The sequence below is a fragment of the Thermobia domestica genome, chromosome 3 (assembly GCF_964235325.1).
Source record: "Thermobia domestica chromosome 3, izTheDome1.hap1.1, whole genome shotgun sequence".
Classification (NCBI taxonomy): domain Eukaryota; kingdom Metazoa; phylum Arthropoda; class Insecta; order Zygentoma; family Lepismatidae; genus Thermobia; species Thermobia domestica.
The window spans coordinates 68330789-68352342 of NC_137456.1; the positions used below are offsets into that span (position 1 = coordinate 68330789).

The 21554-nt window shown below is 35.8% G+C and overlaps 1 protein-coding gene across 1 annotated transcript in view; it reads right to left on the reverse strand.

Moving 5' to 3' along the window:
* Nucleotides 1-201: 201 nt before the first annotated feature.
* The window catches only part of LOC145681450 (uncharacterized), a 53929-nt gene continuing 32576 nt past the window's right edge, over nucleotides 202-21554 (reverse strand). The window contains exons 3-4 of the mRNA XM_081753093.1: nucleotides 7702-7818; nucleotides 202-430 (exon numbers count right to left, since the gene is read on the reverse strand). Of these exons, the coding sequence (XP_081609219.1) occupies nucleotides 221-430; nucleotides 7702-7797 (306 nt within the window). The 5' untranslated portion in view covers nucleotides 7798-7818 and the 3' untranslated portion in view covers nucleotides 202-220. The remainder of the gene's footprint in view (nucleotides 431-7701; nucleotides 7819-21554) is intronic.

The following is a 21554-nucleotide window of genomic DNA, read 5'->3' on the forward strand; positions in this document are numbered from 1 at the left end:
TTTTGTTCTATTTCTTGTATTAGCTTAAGTATAGGCTTCATCCTTTTTTGTTTTCTAAGTGTTCAAATTTCAGGGAATTGAGAAATAGTTTTATAGTTATATATATATATATATATATATATATATATATATATATATATATATATATATATATATATATATATATATATATATATATATATATATATATATATATACTAATGCAAATTATTTTCATTTCTTAAGCATTAGTTGTTCCCTCTTCTGTCGAGGTGGAGCCGGTGTCAACAGATGATGAATCCTTTTTCTCTGCAGTTTCAACTGTTGGGACAACCACTTTCACTGAAGCTGGACCCAACAACCCACTGCCTGCTTTGGAAATTCTCTCACCAATGATATTTATTGGATTGGCCATCAAGTTAGCAACAGCCTTCAATGTCTGGATAGGAATCTGTAACAATAGAAACAATTATATTTTAAATTGTAAATGTTTACCTCGTTTTGTTGGAAAGGTAAATTGAATTGTAAATTTAATTATAATTCATTATAATTACAATTATCGCTCGCGGTTAGCCATCTCTGATATAACGTCTTTGCACGATATTAAATAAAAATTATACCGGTAATTGAGGAGTTAAGCCTAATTTTGGACTATATCTCATTTAACCAAACAGTGTCATATGTCATAATATAGTATTAGTTTCGTCTTAATTCAGGGTGTCCCATACAAATTGTACTCACACTTTAACTGGCTATTACACACATATTTAACTTTGATTAAGGTATTCACTGACATGTTTGCAGGACTAGTAGAATAAGCTAACAAAAGCTAATGGCAATATGGAGTAGATTAGTCTTTTCTGCAAATCTTTTACACATTTTGTGACAAAACAAAATGCATCTGAATGTTAGGTCAATAAAAGTCCCGAGTTCGATTTCCGGTGGGGAAGCACTCGGTCGAAAAGGTGTAACAGCTTTTTCAGACCAGCCATCCTGAGAGAGGTTTCTCCTAGGTTTTCCCCATTTACACCAGGCAAATGCCGGGATGGTACCCAACATAATAGTTCCAGACCGCTTCCATCCTTTCCCATTCCTTTTTTCCTCCCCGATTTCCCGGACAGTGTGCTCGCCGAGAGACGTTATCCCTCATATGTGTGTCAGGCCAACATGGCCATAGATACCGAAAGCCCAGAAATCTAATTTCTAAATCCTAATCCTAATGATAGCACAATAAAGACTGGGCACATTTCTATGGGACATCCTGTAAGTGATGTGTGATTAATGTGCAGCATCAATTGTTACTGTAGGTTTACTAAATTTCGTTTTCTTCTGTATTCTCGAAAACCGCGCATGAGGATTTACAATCACCATATTATTTAGTGCAGTTTAATAAGATCTGCCGATTCCCATACATTTCATCCTCGTATTTTTTTTACGCCATACTCTAATAAGATTTTGAATTTAAATGTTAAGATTATATTTTGTTTCGTTTAGGTTAAGTACCAGAGTTTTGTGACTATTTTATACTTAAGTGTATTTTGTTATTTAATTTCAGTGTATACATATCTAAATGGGTTCTGAAGTCACACTGATTATTGACTAGAATGTTATATAGCTGATTATGGACAGCTGGCCAAGAACTCAGTCATATACAGTATATGTTACTGAAATAATAATGTTTTTAAAGTAATTAAAACGGCATATTGCATTTCCATGTAGCCACAAGGAGAAATAATTAGTATTACTTTTCCTGTTAGCTGTTGCAATTAAGTTATTAAAAGAAACAAAGAAAAAAACACGGATGCAAGAAAATTATTATTATGTAGGTCAGACAAATAATTAAAAGCTGTTGCATGGTTTATTATTCATTAAAATTATCATAATTTGTTTCACACGTCTTTCATAATTTCGTCGTTTGGTGGATATTATTTTTAAAAAAAAAAAAAATTAAGCCTGCAACTCCTATTGTTACGTATCTTATTGAGAGATGTCCTCAAAAAGGTGGTATAATTACTCAAAATGTGTCTTGAAATGTTAAGTGGGGTCAATGAGGAAGTAGTTAGTAAGTACTGTATAAACAATTGTCCAAGAAATGCGGAATTTATACAAGTATATACGAGGCATGTCACGGAAGTAAGTACCGTTTTGAAAAAAAAATGCTAAAACAGGTTTGTTCAAGCCAAACTGATTTTTACATGAAAGAACACAACCTTAAGAGTCTTCATCCCGGCGAAATTAAAATACCGCTAACTTTACAGTAATTATGTGATATCTTCAAATAGATAAAATATAATCGAAATGTGGAACAAGTGCGCCCTAGACAATATTATTTTACATGAGAAACCGTTATCATGACTCAGTTATCTGCTTTCGATTTCGAGCCATTTTGAAAATCGGCATTGATTTTCGCGTTCCTAAACAGCTGAAAACGGACTAGGTGACTTGTGCTAACGGTACCTCACGCAAAATAATATTGTCTAGGGCGCTCTTGTTCCATATTTCAATTATCTTTTATCTATTTGAAGATATCACATAATTACTGTAAAATTAGCGGTATTTTAATTTCGCCGGGATGAAGACTCTTAAACTATTTTTCGACATAGTTTCCACCAATGTTCAAACACTTGTCATAGCGGGAGACCAACTTCTTCAAACCTTCCTCAAAGAAACATTCCGCCAGGGAAGACAACCATAACTCCACAGCGTTTTTTCCCACTCTACACAAGATAACCACAACTCAACCATACTGGCATCAGTGGAGAGGCAATAAACCAGTGAAATATGCGCGGAGCGCCGACACTAGCGCGGCGGTGGCATTCAAACGAAACGGCGCGTACTTGCCGGACACTGGCGGGGATGTTACTTTGAGGGAGGTTTCGAACAAGTTGGTCACTTTTTATGACAAGTGTTTGAACATTGATGGAAACTATGTCCAAAAATAGTTTAAGGTATGCTCTGTCATGTAAAAATAAATTTGGCTTCAACAAATCTGTTTTAGTATATTTATTTTCAAAACGGTACTTACTTTTCAAACACGCTCCTACAAAAGCAAAGCCGATGACGTGGTCCTGTGGTACCGCTGTCTTCGAAGCAATAATGTGTAGCAGAGAACAGCTTATACTAAAAGTTTTGTTTTTGTTTGATTATTTACGTACCCGCTAACTGCCTAGATTGAAGCAAGGTCGTGATTTGGAGCCCATGTTAATAGAATGTCTTGTCTTTGATGACCTTGGTGTTGGTTTAACTACGTTAAAACACAAAAATAAATTCAAAATCAAAATGAACAATACTTGTAATAAGGATGCAACGTTAGGATTCATTATTGTCTGTTCGGTCTTACCGCGATAAATAACGGCGCGTGAAAGTTGACCTACCGACTCGCATTCCTCCGCAAAATGCTGTACTTCACCACTTTCAACGAACTTAAGAAGGTCGTTACTGAATTCTTTATGTCTGTGTGTATGTGTCTGTTATTTGCGAATTTTTCAAATTTTGAGCCCTCCATTAGATAGAGCATCAAAAACTATGTGAAAGAAGTGTTTGAATTTTCTGCGTCACTCTTACTGTTCCCGAGATATTGGCCAAAAAAACTTTCGATTTCGAGAGATTTAAGGAACCATATCTCGGGTACCGTAAGCCATAGAGAGATAGTACTGATGTTGATCAATACCTAAGAGGATGGTGAATATTTTCGTACCAAATACCGGTAGTAACCGGTGATTACTGGGCAACTGGCCACCGTTCCCCAGATATTGGCCAAAAAAAGTTCTGATTTCGAGAGATTTAATGAGCCATATCTCGAGAACCGTAAGTAATAGAGAGATATTTTACGAATATTTCTATTTTGAGCCCTTCATTTTGGAACACGTGTATTCGTAAAACAACATATCGTAGAACGTTTTAACAGAACTGTTAAACAAAACATATAGAAAAAATTTAGTACTCAAAGAAATTATAAATGGGTAATATTAAAAGAATTGTTAAATGAGCATAAAAATTAATTCCTTTTAAGTTCGTTCTGGCAATTCTCTAGGAGCATTCACAACTGGTTATTTATTACTGTTATTGAGGAGCGAGAATATAGAACTGCATCATTATTATAAGAGTTAAAAATGTAACACAGATTATCTAATAAGATTGCAATCGAGTATATTACATTTATTATTACAGTGATTACAGTGATTATGGCACCAGTTCAGTAGTATGTTTGTGTCCTGCTTTCACGTCTGATAGATGGCTGGAATTAATCCTGGTTATGCTAGTGTTGTGGTAAAACACAAGTGAAACTTTTACGTAGTGGTGAAAAGCAGCTCATTCTCAATGTTTAATAAGTTTTTTGTTATTAACGAAATTCAATGGATAGGCCTCTTTCTCTTGTCTCTCTCGCTTTCTCCATTCGAATTTTTTTCTGCTGAAAGTTCTCCGTACGACACAAATTGTCAAAATGCACGTGTATAAATTGTCCTCCTCGAGCAACTGTGGAAAATGCAACACTTGCCAATTATAGATTTGAAAAGCACACGAATGCTAGTAATTTTGTTCATCTCAGTTTAGAGGTAAACCGGAACAGGCAATGGATATCTGAACCTACTGTTTCTGTGAGAACACGTGACACTAGAATTTATGGGAATGTAAATAAACACCTCTGCCTCATCTGTGTTAATCCAATTCCCACAAATAGTACACGAGGACAATACAAGCTTGCTAGGCAACGTTATGAGATCACTGCTGGAAAACGAAGATATATATCATCTTAGCCTCGTGTAGGTCTGAAAATTAATGTATGAAGCTTGGGTAAAAAAAAAATAACAGGACTGGCAACTCGTCAGTAGTATACGTGGAGCAATGGGGAGCGCATGCACTCAGAGCAACCTTGAACCTTTGAGAAGAGAATGATATACATGAGTTGACGCATTCAGTCGGTTTAGTCTGTGAGCAGCAATTGAAGAGAAGTGTGCAATTGTGTTGTCGGAAGAATACGGTAGCAAATGTGAAAATTGAGCAGTGCATTAACTGGAAATTCCTTGTGAAATTAAAGAAATAACCGAGTTAGTGTGTGGAACTCTTGCAGGAAGTGTATGGTTATAATAAAATGTCACGTACGCGAGTGTTTGATTAGCACAAATGCTTCAGCGAGTGATGTGAGAACGTTGATGATGATGTTGAAAGACCGTGATGATGTGAAAGACCGTGTCGTCACAGCAACAGCAGAGACCAATGTGACAAAAGTGACTGACATTGTACGTAAAGCTTGCAGGGTCAGCATTCGAATGATACCACACATGGTGAACATCGATAAAGAGTCTGTTTGCGAAACTCTGCACGACCATCTGAACATGCGCTTCGGAGGAGAAATTTGTTTCGAATGTAAAATAATTTATGTAAGTAATAGTTAGTGCTGAAATTGTGAGACTAAATGTACATATCGGAGGAGGCCTCTCACGCAATTACAGTAGTACTTTTTAGAGTATGAATTGGCAACACTACTTGCAATTGGATTGGAAAGAAAAACTGTTGGACAGGTTCACAAAAGATCTTCTCAGCTGAAAGAAAACTTCAGTGTTGCAACATCAACCTTATTCGCCAGGCTTGCACCGTGTGATTTTTTTCTTTCTCCCAAAGTGAAATCCGCCGTCGAGGGAACTTAATTTCAGACTGTGGAAAAGATGAAGCAGAAAATGGCAGCGGTACTCCAGACGGTAACACCCGAAGATTTCCACAACTGCTTCCAGTAATGGAAACTTCGTATGCAAATGTGTACAGAGAGGGGAGGGAATATCTTGAAGAAAATCAACTTTAATTTGTAAGTTTGTGATTTGGCACGTCCGTCATTTTTAGACATACCTCGTATATAAGCCGAGGTATACTTACCAACCAAACATTATGATCATCTGCTACTTTTGAATGAAATCCTTGAGCTGGCCTACGAGACAGGGAGCATAACAGAACCGTTCGCCAGACGGTGACAGAGATCTCAATCGATCAGCCAGTGCGATGCTTGTATATTGGAGAAAGCCGACGATATATCAGAGTTTGGTTGGGTCCAGATTGTGATGGCCATATGGCTTTGAACCAGCATCTCGGTAATAGCGCTACTTGTCGGATGTTCGCTTGTTGCCGTAGTTAGTGTCTTCCAAAGGTAGGGAAAAGAAGGTGAAATCAGCAACAAACCACAAGGCATGACGTGGCCACACTTCATTAAAGATGTCGGACGCCGTTGACTATCGACATTAGTACAAGATAGGGTGCAAACTGTGACACAATTAACAGAAGACTTTAACAGTGGACAAAGCATGAGTGTGGCCGACCACACTGTTCACTGTACATTGTTAGATATGGACTTCCGTAGCCGACATCCTGCACGGTATCATCAATTACGATTAAAAGGGGCACGTGCAATCGGCACTGAACCGCCGAGCAATGGTATTACTTAGTATTGCATGGTCCAATGGATCATGATACTGCCCTCATCACATCGATGGTCGGACCAGGATCCGTCGTCTTCCAGGGAACAACCGCTCGAGATGTGACAGTAGACAGACGTCATGCTGGTTGTGGCTCGGATTTGAGAAACCTTCACATGGTCATCCATGAGCTCGATAGTGCATGTGGAGGGCTTAATGACTGCTCCTATCAGTAGGTCATTCCTAATCATGTACACACATTCAAATGAGCTATCTCCCAAGCTCTGAATTACATATTTCAGCAGGATTAACACTCCTTGTCACAAGGCCAATGTTGTGATGTAGCGACTCAGGGAACAGTTGTGAATTTTGATTGTTGTAATAGCCCCCAAATTCACCCAATCTTAACCTAATTGAACACCTTTGGGACATCGTTGAACATCAGATTTAAGCTCATCACTCCCCTCCGTTGGACTCGAACCGAAAGCTCATGTGGTGCATGACAACAACAGAGCTGAAAAAGGGGTTTAAACTTAAATCAAGTAGAGAAAAATATAAACAAACCGGGAGATTAAATGCTAGTTAGTACATCATAATTGAGGTCTGGACAATGTATATGTTCATCATCATCGTAGGTATTCTGCCATTATTAGCAGGTTACTTGCCGCAACTGAGAAGCTTCTATATAAGGTAAGAGCTAAAACTGAAGAAGTTAAGCTTATGAAATTTTAATAATCTATCGACCTACTTAACCCATAAATGAATGCAAAACTACAAAGCCCTCTGATCAAATATGAACTCAATTCTAACATCAATGGTATCATACAATCGAACACGGGTATGATTATGATTTTTCAGTGATTATTTCTTTCATTGCCACGTACAAACTCACGCTCTAAACTTCATCTCCACATCATGCTCACTCGAATATTCACAAAATAATCTTCTTTTCACGGTTACAACGTCCTTTCAACATTGCACTTACTTGACCTCATACTCACAACACAATTTTTTACGTTATGCTGAGAGTGAGCTTGAGGTCAAGTGAATGTGATTTTCGAACTCACGAGTTCGGACTCCTTCGGTTTCGAATGATAACATATGAGCCACTGTAATACGAATTTAGGGTCAAGAGATATCCTCATGCTGTGAGATGCATGAGACGAGCCTTGCTTGTATCGGCCTTCAAAGGATAGCATGGTCTCTCTACACGCAGTTGCGGTTAAGACATCACATTGATCTTATTTAAGAACTCGTATCTGAATGGCGGAAACGAATGCTAAATTTCAAATCAAGAAAAATAAAGACTTTTTTTTACCTGAAAAATATCGTCGAACAGTCTGGAAAGAGCTTCCTGATTGCCCACCCCGTCCCTGGCTTGTCGTAACCTAGAGGCTATTCTCTCCCGCGCCATATCAGCAACTGTCTCCAAACCCTGCAAGAAAAAGAAATTAACTGGACACAAATATATTGACTACCTCTTCGGAAAACTGAATTAGAGTAATTAAAACTAGATAATCTAATTTTCTTTCCGGGTTTTAGTGGAGCTATGGAGTTTTCTATTATGAAGAAAATCACAATCACAACTTAAATTTAAGTTTAGATTCAATAAAATCTTGAGAACAGGTTCCTTTACAGACAAATTTCATGGTACTAGTTGTTCCTATACATACTTTTATTTTAAAATTCTCAGACTTCTGGTACTTAAAAAGTATGAGATAAAACCTCGAACGTAGATTCTCAACTTATGCTGGGTCCTGAAGGTGCGTGTGTATATGTTTTGGCTCTTGAAGCTCTCATATTAGACTAAGCTTCTTACATTTAGCAAACATATTATCACTATTGCAGAATCTTATAGCATATAAGTGTACCCTGCTAATACAAAAGAAATAAAGAAAAAAAAAGAAAAGAAAAAGCGGAAAGGTATAAAGAAAACAGAAGAAAATGTCTAGAATTCTGGACCATGCAAACTTTAATATCCTTTCTGGACTGGTCCCAAACTGAAAAGACTGAGAAAAAACCAGAAGTACTGTACCAACTCCGGCCTCCTAGGGAGACCACAACGGTATAGGGAAGACAAGATTCTTTTGCGGGAGGGGAGGCTAAGTTGAGTAGGCTATATCTTACATTCTTAACTGTTTAATTTTTGAGCATTTATATATGTGTATACAATTGAAAGTTTCAGGAAGGCTGAAGGTGATCGTATTGGAGCTGAGCCCCTCCTGACAACTCCCTAGGCACAGATATGACAAACTTCAACTATATGTTAGTTAGTACTACCCTGCGGCGTCAATTTCTGTATAATTTTAAGGGAGACCGTTCGTTTATTGTAGGTTTCGTTGTCAGATATCAAGCAAAAATCCAAATAAAGATATCCAGATCTTGGGAGGTCCAACTTAAGTTTGGGGGGAAGCGAATCTTTTCTGGTTCCACTAGATTTGGTGCCCATCAGGGCCGGATTTAGGGGGTGGTGGAAAGATGCACGTGCACCCGTAAATATACACTACCTAAAGTGAGAAGCTAGCAGTGAGTTTTGCCAAATCAGTAGTTTAAGTCAATTTTCTGAAGGTTGAAGGAACACTTAGCATTTCCAAAGGAATTCTCATTCACATCATAGATGCCTAAAAGCATTTAAGAAAACTCAAATTTAATTCAAATGTACTGGTAAGTTATTGGTGCACCCCCTCAGAGAATACTGGATCCGGCCCTGGTGCTCATAGTACTATCTATTAGTAGCTAGTTAGACTTGGTTATGCAGGCATTTCTTATAACGCCGTTTTCCTAAAGCTGTAGTCTATTAAACATTGAGAAACATACAAAAATTTAATGTAACTTTTTGTTCAAGTCAATTGGTTATTTTAAATTGTTATGCCTCTAGAGATATGAGTAAATCTATGAAAAGTTGTTGACCTTTCGCATCCACTTCATAGGACTACTGTTATAACCTTAACCTAATCTCGCATTGAAATCACTCATGTACGTATAGCTACTACATCAATAATAAAACGTGTTATTTGGTTTTGTTGTGTTATTCATGCTTCCATGTGCGTAAGCAAAGACTAAAGGAGGGAATCAAATGCTCCCTCAAAAGTGGAATTATTTTTTTTAAAAATGGAATTACATAATTATAATGGATTTGTCCCCCTCCTCGCACTCTTCAATAATCTATATTTACAATCTTATTCAATTTTCCACACTAGGTAATTCGTAAACCTAAAACTTTTTTTACTTTGTTTCGAAATTATAATAACAGATGGTAGAAAGGTAATGTGCAATTTGTGATATGTAATATTATTATTTCTTTCAGCAATAAGGTTAGTGGCTTTTTCAAAATACATACAAATAGCACATTGTAGGAGAATAATAACGTAGTTGATCTCATTTTGTGATACTTTTGACTAGAGTAGGATTTGATTGCTAACACTAGCTGACTGAAAATAAATATTTTATTTTATTACTTGACTGCTCTTTTTTGTATAACAAAATTGTAATGAGCCTTCAAAAACAAGTCTGTCCATCAGTATCTACGGCCAGGTATTTCGGGGTTGTTTTTCCCTCTATAAACTAAATCGGGCACTGTTGCCACACTTGGTACAATTGTACCAAATTCAGCCCTTTTTCTCAATCATCGGCCCGTTGTACCACGCTGGCATTTTCAGCCCCGTTTTTGAAAAAGTTGGTACAATTCTGCCCAATTCAGCACTACTTAACGAATACAAATTCACATTTTCAGAAGTGTCAGTAAGACTTTTCCTATATCTCACGTTACTCATACTGTGTGTTGGACTCTTTAAAAAATGATGAACATTTATTCTGTGACGTTGCATCGCATAACGCCGTGAACTCTGTGTGGAAAATTCTTAATTCAAACTATACCGGGAAACAAATGACGCTAAATTGCGCATCCTGATAATTTATATTTTAATATTTTATTATAACGTACTGTTTACACGCGAACTCGGAGATGATTGATTTGTTCCTCGTTTTATGTGTTTTCATGTATAGCCATAATACCGTTAAGGTTTATTGGTCACTTTGAAATAGAGGCGCGTTTGGTTTCCTTACAATATATACCGAAGATGATAACTGTTTTCCCTTTTAATTTGCGGACTCTGTTTTACTTCCTATGTATGAGAAAAGCTTCATATACTTCCATGGTTGTTTGGGATCCTCCTATTTGGATATTTTTTTAAAAGTAATTTTTAAAAAGAGCACTTCCTTTACTTAGATTCCTGGAAGAGGGGAGGAGTATTCTAGAACTTTACTCTTTTAGAGCCATGCATTACAACTAGTATAATGTAATGAATTCAGCCCTTTTTGTTTCAATTTGGTACTATTTTTCAGCCCACTCCAGGGCTAGGATTGTGGCAACACTGAAATTGGGAAACCTACGTAGCGAAAATATCACAGAAGGCTCAATTGGAGTTTAAACGCTTCATTGCAACTGAATACATATAAAATGCTCCTTAACCCTATCTTAACTTTGGAGATATCGCTTGGTGCAAGTCTTTCCACGAAATTCTATGACCGTTTAATGATAATCGAACATCATGACAGTCCCGTTAAGGTTGCCATTTCCGAACTTTCTGATATATGAATATGTTGGTTTTCCTCATCTTAACATCTCCCCGATACCCGCTTAAAATATTGTATATGCTCTCTCATCTGGTAGTCTCAGGTCCATTATACTCTTCTCGATACTCTACAAGCTGATGCTAAGACTAACGTTCTTTAAGTACTTGTATACACTGTTAAATGTTCTCCTCGCGCTACATCTCGAAACTGATGAGCATCCTACTGATGTCGAACGCAATATCTTTCATACATATCACATGCCTGACCATCTTCCTCATTTGATTCCATTTTAGCGCTATGTCTGACTTCAGCACTAACACTGGATTTTCACTATGTAACCATCAGTTTCGAGTCGCCCCAAAACAGAACTAACCTGCATTTTATTTATTTATTTTAATTTCATGACTGAATATGGCGTACACGCACTGTATTTCATCTTTCATCTTCATCATGTTTATCTCATTCCACCAAAAACATAAATGTGAAAAATAGTGTCAAGTTCTTGTACATTTATCACTTTGTTAAATTGAAATCCGAAACAATGCCAAGTTCTGGACATTCGTAAATGGGAAGGAATCTGAAATCTGCTACTTGCCAGACAAAAGCCTCTCGAGGTGATACTGTGTAGAACTTATATTTTGCACTAAAGTTACAAATTTAATTTTTCAATTTTCGGACTTCAATAAAACTTGGTACAGTCTCAGATATCTATTCTTTTTCTGGTGCAACAAAGTGATAAATATGCGAGAACTTGACTCTCTTTTTCACATTTATGTTTTTTTTAGTGGGATATCGCTACTATTTGAAAAGCATTTACAATGATTTACCCTGTATTTAAAGCGACAGGTAGACCATTAGTTAGTGTACTAAATAGTGATAGTGATGAATATTCAATTCTTATTTTATCCCTGTCAAGTACAGAATTTTTTCGTTTATGGGAAGTACCTTATAGGCCTAAGTCTTTTGTTGGTTTTCAACTACAGCAACTCAACGACCCAATATGCAATTTTAATGTATCTTAATGTATCCTATTATTCTCCATGAACAAGTAAAGCTGACTTTTATACGTTTTTATCTTTAATTATACCAAATACTTACATTTGTGTAGAATTTCAAACTCTTTGTTTACTGGAAATATCCTACTGTGTTTGAATTAGTATTTCTGAGTGACTCACAAGGAGAAGGCAGACTTTGGTAAGTGAACTTCGGGGCCATTTTTTTTGCGAGGAGGTAGTGGACATTTAAAGAGTTAATATTACAAACTGGGAGAGCACAATGGGCAAAAATTAGGGAGAAAAACCGTCTTCAAAAGTCTTCTACTCGCCACATATACTGTTCGACGCGCAAATTTATCAAATGATGGCGTAGCAGAATGAGTAAAGTGTGCAACTCATATGCAAAGGGTCCAAGGTTCGATTTCCGTTCTAATCAATCCTTGTTTTCTTTTTTGCTTCAACTAATAAAGTAACCATTTGTAACTATAAATAAAATATTAATTTACCATATGTTTATAATGAATAAAACAATAGAAATTTTAAAATCACTTGTAAAATCTTTCAATGTTCCATACTAACTAGCAAGAAAATTTAATCTATTCCATAAATATACTGATATCATGAGTTGTATTATGGTTACCACAGTCAACGGCGCAGATTTCTCTGTAAATTTGGGAGGCCCATTCATAAAAAATACATACGTACAACAATATATGTAACAATAAAAAATACATATGAAAATACATATTCATAAAAATACATGGGGCCCGCATGAGCTTGGAGGGGATAGACCCTCCGGCCCCCCATGATCGGCGCCCTTGACGACAGTCGCTGTGTAATAAATGTTCTTGACGCTTTGTGTCTACATCTGTTGACAGCGTGCGATTTACAAAGGAGGTGAGGGGGGAAATCCCCTTTGCTAATACTGAATGTTGGTACTTGAGTCGCTGATTCTTCTCACTCTGCCACACCATAACTTGATAAGTTTGCGCGTCGTACGATATATGCGTTGAGTAGAAAACTTTAAGACGGTTTTGCTCCGTCACTTTAGTCCATTGCGCTCTTCCAGTTTGTAATATTAACTCTTTAAATGTGCACTACCACCTCGCAAGAAATGGCCCCGAAGTTCATTTACCAAAGTGTGTCTTCTCCTTGTCAGACATGAAAGTTTTCATATTTACAGGAAGGATGCTGAAAGTTTATAATCGTCTTCAGAACTTAATGAATATATAATTTTAATAGTAATAAGTTAATATGTAATTTTACCTTTTTCCCTTAATCCCTTGCCTCGGGGGTGGGGGATTCGGTGTTTTTGGATATTTGTACTTCACTTACAGTTAAATTTCATTCATTTGTGCTAAATTTCAAGCGTCTATGTTTGCAAGAAGTATCCTATAGGTTTTGAATCGTTTTCAAAGGTGAATTAATCACATTTCTGACGAAATTGAGATAGAATGACTTTGAATCGCTGATTAGAGAAATGTCATAAGTCAGTCATATGCCAAAAATGAGTTTACATGCAGCTTTGATTCTTGAAGGGTACCTACACCGTTGGGTTGTGATATGTCAGAAGTCACGCTAGTAGTTCGTGCAATATCGAGCTGCAACAAGTGTCCCTGAGTCGAGAAACGTCACAAATCATTGACTTATGGCGTTATTGACATTATTGACTTACGACGTTTTTCAAATCAGCGATTCATTTGTGATGTGAACTGAAATATTTATCGTGCCAGAATGAACCAAGCCTGTAGTTTCTTCAGTTTATGAACTGTTGGAGTAAGTTGTTGTGTGGGTGCATTCTGGTATGATAAAAAAAATTCAGTTTTACCCAACACAAACACCACTCTATCTCAATTTTGTTAAAATGTAATTAGTCCCTTTTGGCACGGGATTTCCCATTCATGGGCAAATTTAGAGCAGTGATTCCGGAGCAGGTTCTCTCTTTCATTACCGCAGACCTTACTGACAAGGGACATCATCGAATTGTCCGACTCCGATTTCAATGATTTTTTTTCCTGATAGAGGACATATATACATTATTTGTGATATCCGAAAATTTTTCCATGGTGCATGTTTTCTATTTTTTATAATTTTTAAGAGTTGGGATGTAGGTATTAAAGATTACTTCAGAAGTCCCTTACTTCCTTTTGTAAACGGAGTGTTAATGAAAGAACAACAATGTAGATACATATAAGGCCTAGGGAAAAGATGTATGGTAGGTATGATCTTGACGGCAGCCATCTTGAAATCCGCCATTTTGAATTAAGGTCAAGTTTTTAAAATGGGAATAGGGTAATATGATACATAATTTCGAGCTAGAATTTAATCGGGAAGACAGTAGTGCAGTTAGTTTTAAGATACGCCCATTTGAAGAAAAGTTACAGGCATATTAATTGCTTATACTTACTATGTGCGTAAGTCTCTTACCTCCACTTCTAACCCGCGTATTAATGATAATAAGTGGATAAAAGCTTCGGTAATATAGTCTTCAAAATTCAGAAAGATTGCTGGATGCTTATTCCAACACTATTCATGAACTGACAAATCGCAACTCTTAAAAAATGTAATAAATTTAGAAAACATGAGCCATGGCAACAATTGCAAAGTGCCAGTTGGAATTTTAAAACATGCGGTGAAAATTGGGAGTTTTTCCAATTTGAAAGATCGAATAATGGACGTTTGATGCACATTAGAAGCAGTCTTAAATTCATACTGGTTAACTATAGAACAAAAATAAGCATACCATTGACTTTTTTGGGAAAATTTGCTATTAAAATGAGGTATTACATGCTATGCTTTTCATTTTTCAAAACTTCACTTTAATTCAAAATAGCGGATTTCAAGACGGCTGAAGTCAAGGTTACCCTTACCGTACCACTTGCCTCTAGGTATAATAGGTATTACCGAAGCTTTTATGCACTTATTATCATTAATACGCGGGTTAGAAGTGGAGGTAAGAGACTTACGCACATAGTAAGTATAAGCAATTAATATGCCTGTAACTTTTCTTCAAATGGGCGTATCTTAAAGCTAACTCCACCATTGTCTTCCCGATTAAATTCTAGCCCGAAATTATGTATCATATTACCCTATTCACATTTTAAAAACTTGACCTTAATTCAAAATGGCGGATTTCAAGATGGCTGCCGTCAAGATCATAGCTACCATACGACTTCCCCTTAGACTTTACATGTATCTACATTGTTGTTCTTTCATTAACACTCCGTTTACAACGGGTAGTAATGAACTTCTGCAGTAATTTCTAATAACTACATCACAACTCTTAGAAATTATATATATATAATAGAAAACTTGCGCCATGGCAAAAATTTGTGTCATCACAAATAATGTATACATTGTCCTCTATCAGGAAAAAAAATCATTGAAATCGGAGCCGGACACCTGGGTGATGTCCCTTGTGAGTGGTACACTGCATGAAAAAAGATCTACTCTTCCTCATATAATGATTCTTCAGTTATATTCCGCAGTTTTGTGACAAATACAAGCTGTATTACACAGCAAAAACGATTATATTAACACAACTCAATTTTAACACTAACGTTTGAAAATTGACCTGTATTACACAGCAAAACACGATGGTATTAACACAATTCAATTTTAATACCATCGTTTTAAAAATTGATCTGGATTAAATTGGTAGCAGTGGTCCCAGCATGACTACCAATAACAGTATGTTATTTTGACATCAAGGGTCCGGTTTTGCGATTAGCATATGTTTCGTATAACCGGTTTGTCATAGAGTCGAGGATGAGCAGTGACATAATAGCATCGCGGCAGTGTTAACATATTCAGCGTCGTGTGTATCTAAATTGATACACCCAGGGCTTCCTTCTGGGGCCGCGTGTATCATTTTACATACACAGTCGGGACTCCATTGAGGGCCAAAGCAAAATCATCATGTTTACCCTTTAGGGCCAACTTGACCTTGAGAAAGGTAGTCTATTGTTGTGTCTGTTGACAATTTCCTTTTGTCTCAAACTTTACAGAGACCAGGAAGGAAAACCAATGTGTATCAATTCCGATACACACGGCCTGAACGTGTTACCGTTTGAAAGTACATATTGGCCCGGAAGGGGAAACCAGCAGAATTTTCCTTGGCGCTCAAACTAAGTGGATGAACGAAGGAATGTTGAAGTCGGAACGCATTCCCTGTATTGTTGGTATTATCTCAACTCGCATGGTAAACCTAAGCCACTAAGGTATTAGTATTGGTAACTGTATTAGGAGGCACGGTGGCTCAGTGGTAGAGTGATTATTTCTGGTGTGTGGACTCCCTAGTTCAATTCCCGGCCAAATAAGTTTGTAATGGACAACGTTGTGTCCGTGGGTTTTCTCGGTGTACTCTCGTTTCCTCCCACATTCGCATCCCATCAATTCTTCCATCAACATTCACTTGCCTTAATTGTCACCTCCTTTAGCCTAAAGGGCATAATCGCGGGACGTATACTTAATGATTTCATTTTAATGATAATTATATTATTCGTAGACAATTATTCAAACTTTAAATTGCAAAGAACAATGATTTAGCAAAAGTGTCAAAGCGACCACAAAATCTGCGCATCTGATTAGCCATAGTAATACTGTAATTTCTAGTTTACATTTTTTGTTTTATGCTCAAAGCTAGCCGAAAGATAGCAGCATTGGAGGTTACGCCGTCCGGTGGGAACAGAGTTTCATTTTTTTTAGCGTGCACGTTTCCTTGGGTAACATTCCAATGCTCTAAATATCTAACAAAATGACATTGAAAATTTTTTATTTTTTAAATTATTTGTAGCAGTAATTTAAAGCTTTAAGTGGTATATTTGGCACTTATACTAACCTTTCAGATAGATGATTTGTGAACCTGTGATATATATATATATATATATATATATATATATATATATAATTTACATGAGTAGAAGTGATGTCACCTGTTTACAATGTTCTTACACTACATTTGTTCTCGGTATATTTCAAACTAAAAAGAACATGTCAGGTGATTGATTTAACCGTTACCAGTTTAACAATTTACATCACTCCAAGTGTCAAACTTTAGCACAGGTAGGATAATGTAGTCATTGTGTTAAATTAACATATCCACTTTCTTCAATCCTATAACCTAAAGCTGGCCCAAAGCGGGTTAATCTCATAATGGTATTTATTTATTACCATTATTTTGATATATATATATATATGTGTGTGCATTTTATTAGCAAATTCCTGATTATTTTTATTATTAATAAGAGTATGTATAGTTGGGTATACCAAGGAGAAAGAATTGATAATACTACCTGAAGATTGCTATTACGCATGAATGAATTGAAATAAATTGAGAATCACTGCAAATTGCACTCCCATCTATTGCAGTTTCTGCAATAATTTTTACACTAAGTAAACTAAATATTTACAAACTCCTACAATTTACGATTCCTCAGCTAGTTTGGGTATTTTTCATGATCACCTTTGTAGAATTTTTCTGCTTTCTAAAAAAAAAAAAAATCGAAGAAGCGGTATATTTGCAAAACTTTAATTTCAGAGGCAAAAATTAAATTAAAAATTTGAAAAATGTACAATGTTAAAACGAATATAATGATTTTCACTTTCTTTTTTCTTTTGTTTGATTTTCGTTCTTAAATAAAATTAGAACGGTTTGTCCATTTATGGTTCAATATATTATACATTATAACTTGAATTATCAGTATTCCAGTCATCCGTATCACCAATAAAAAGTTACATTTAAAAAAGTAACTTATTGAATTGTGAACTGGTCGTATTATTTCTTAAAATATAATTTTCCTTCAAATTTCTATTTAAACCACAATTAAAATTGCTTTTAATTGGAATTCTCGAAGTTTATATTGACGTAATTCTAAGTTGGTATTTCACGAATTTCAGAGACTGTATGTATGACTTTATTCTCATGTTATAAGGAAATCCGAAAAGTTCACTTGTAGTTCAGAAATTGCGAGAAGCACTGAAATTTTTGGTGAGAAGCAGTTATCGATGAATATTAGGCAAATACCTTTTTTTATTAAACAAAAGCATACTTAGAGAAATGTTTATTTCACGACACATTAGGCCGTATTCATAAAGTTGAAGGATATCCTTCCAAATATAAGGTTGAAGTAAAAGGCTGTGCTTAAGAGTATAAGGTAGAGGTATAGGCATATCTTTTTTTCCGTATTCATAATGACTGCCTTATGCTTGCAAAGATATCCTTCATTGTTTAAAGTAAATGGTATTAAAACAATTGAGCATCTACATACACAAATAGCTCGCTTATTTAAAAAAATACTACGAAAAAAAACTGAAAATGATACAGCATAAGAAATTTTCCTCATAAACTATATAGTAACTGATGAAAATAATTTGCTTGTGAAGTTAAAGTGTATAAACTACTTGTTAATAGATTTACTGCTTGAAAAGTTAAACTTCATGTGCACGTGTGATTAGTTATACCATAGTAATCATTACATGTTGTTTACAATAACACTTAAGTTCCTTCTTATTTCTTGTCTTTGACAACGAAGAGCAAGTTCATCACGATCATCGAGTTGATGATGATCATCATCATCTTCCGGTACTTCCTCATCTGGCTCGAAATCAGGATCGCCTAAAGTTTTTGCAATATTATGGAGCACGAAACACGCAATAATTATTTGTGGAACATTTTCCAACTTTGCACGGCAAACGTACTGTAAGATCGGAAATCGACGTTACACTTGGCCAAAACATCGTTCGATTATTACTCTCTCTTTTTCCAAAGTTTGTTATATTTCAGTTCAGCACTAGAAATAGGATTTGTGGAGGCGTGGTTCCATCCCATATTCATTATCACCATATGTAGTAACATTCGCTTTGTTTCTTAATAGTAACCTAACCTGTGAATTTTTCCATATCCTTGAATCATGCACAGATCCAGGGCCAGCTAACATCAACATTCGTGAACCTTTCTCTAGCGTCACAAGTTGCTTGTACATTCAGACTAGGTTTACCTTTCCGGATTATGTACTCATCTCCATGGAATTTTGGTTTCAGTATTCCTACGTGGGTACTGTCAACTACACCAATTGCTGTGTGAAGCCTAATTTTGGTTTGCCGTAACTGTTTAGCCTCCATTATTTCACTGTTGGTAGAAGGGAACTTCATCCATTCATGTGCTTGCGCAATGATGTCAACTACTGCGTTTACAGTCCGAGATACAGTAGCCTGACTAACATAAAGCTCCTCTCCGATTCCTTTTTGATAGCCGAGATCAGCGAGATAGCGTAAACATATTTTCATTTTTTGTACGGAGTATAGCGCACCCGCCCGAGTTTCTGGATTTTCACCAATAAATATATATGTAAGCCTCAGTAAGTTGTCTTCTTCAAAACGGTACAGTTGTTTAAAATCACGAACAAGTGTAGGTAACCGGAGTTTGTAATGTTTAACATCCGCCATCACACCCCAAAACATTTAACTGCAACGATGAGTTTGCTACTAACCAGACTCATAATTTTTCAAGGATATGCTTTTCAATTAAAGTAAAAGGTAAAGGTTATGAATACCCTTTTACTTCGATGGGAGATACAAGGATCAATCTAATAGGATATGCTTATTCTCTAAAAGTAAAAGGTTGTACTTGAATCTTTATGAATACAGATTGAAGGATTTCCTTCATAGTTTACACCAAGGGCGCCGATTTCTCTGTAAATTTTGTTGGGCCCATCCAGATGCAGAAGGGATATATGAGGATTTTAAGACAAATTGCATTAAAATTATACCAAATATTGTATATTCATAAATACAATGTGAGGGGTCTACATGAGCTTTGGGGGGCCCTCATCCCCCCAGAATCGGCTCCTTTGATTTACTCGTATAAGCTTATCCTTCTTTTTATGAATACGAACTACTACTACAGTTATTCGGATTTCTTTATGTCCAGATTACGTTCAGAACTCATTAGTTCGGATAAATGGATATACTGTATTACGAATGTAGATCAAGTTCTGTGATTTTTTTGTTTTATTTGAACAGGATAAAATTATAGTGGTGAAAGACACATTTTATTTATTTCCCAGAAATTAAAGCAAACTATTTGTATTGTAAGAAATTCAGGAACAAAACACAGCTGTTTCGTTTATCGCTCGAACTTCCACTCCCATCTGCTGACAGTTCAATGAAGTTCTGACTTACATTTTCTGTTAACAGTTTGTCTTATGTACACTCATATCCAAAATGATTGTCGCATATCTATAACTGTCTTCTTGTAAGAATATAATTTGATAATAATTTTGCAGGGTATTTTAAATACTTATACTATGTGTATAATCGGGAAATGTATATTTGTGGTAAATTTCATAGGAAAAGAATTATAAATACGAAAATTAGAATGAGTAAAACAAAATGTTCCTAATTGGACAAGAAAGTTTTATTTTCGTTTTATTGTTCTTATTTACTGCTCTTTTGACATGAAATTTGCCACATACATGTCTTTGCCGATTATACACATACTAACCTTATAAGAAATACCGGACAAATTCATTATAAAATTATATTCCTACAACAACATATTTATAGACATGCGACAATAATTTTGGACATGAGTGTATATCTGGTTTCTGTGCCTATCTTTTTTTGTTTTCGGAAAGTGACTTACACTACTATAGCTTTAATCCGTCCATTTAATTCCAAAAAGAAAAAAGAAAGAAAAAGAAAAAGAAAGAAAAAGAAAAGGGAAAAAGAAAGAAAAAGAAAAAAGAAAAAAGAAAAAAGAAAAAAGAAAAAAAAAGAAGATATGAAATATTTCATTTTAATGTCTCACGATTATGCCGTTTAAGCTAAGGGAGACGGATGATTAAGGCAAGTGAATTATAGTGGATGAATTGGTGGAGTGAAAATGTGGAAGGAACCGAAAATACTTCGAGAAATCCCACAGACACGATGCTGTCCACCACAAACTTACTTGGCCGGGGATCGAAGCAAGGTCCTCACACATCACAGGTAAGCACTCTAACACCGAATTAATTACAATATGTGTTTGTTATGACTAGGTAATGCAATAATTGTTCTGCTATTTCAACTGTGTGTTAATTAAATATGACTATAAATGGAAAGAGCACGTTCTCTCATAATTTCAAAATAATGACAGACATGTCTGGCCAACATGGTTATTCAACTAACAGGCTTCGGGGGAAGGAGAACACTCGACAAGTTTCTATTTTATATTGCTATTTCTAAGAATGAATCCATTTATTTTAGAAAAAAAAAAGAGAGAAATACCTTATGGCTAAATTCTTAACATTCCAATTTCTTGTATAATGTATTGAGCTCGGATTCCACTTAATGTTATGGGTTTTATGCCTTATGCACTTTTGGGGCTAAAGGGAGATATTCAAGTCCAAAGAATGTTAATAATTAAGCACGTGAGTGAGAATCATGCTAAAAAAGAAAAAATATCTGAATACTGTGGTTTACCGTCACAAAGCATACATTTAGTGAGATCAGACTTGTGACGTCAGCCATACAAACAAAAAAAAAAAAGAAAAAAGAAAAAGAAAACATTACCTAGTCTTTTAATTTTAATTTGTATTGCTAACCTTAGCATCATAGTTAT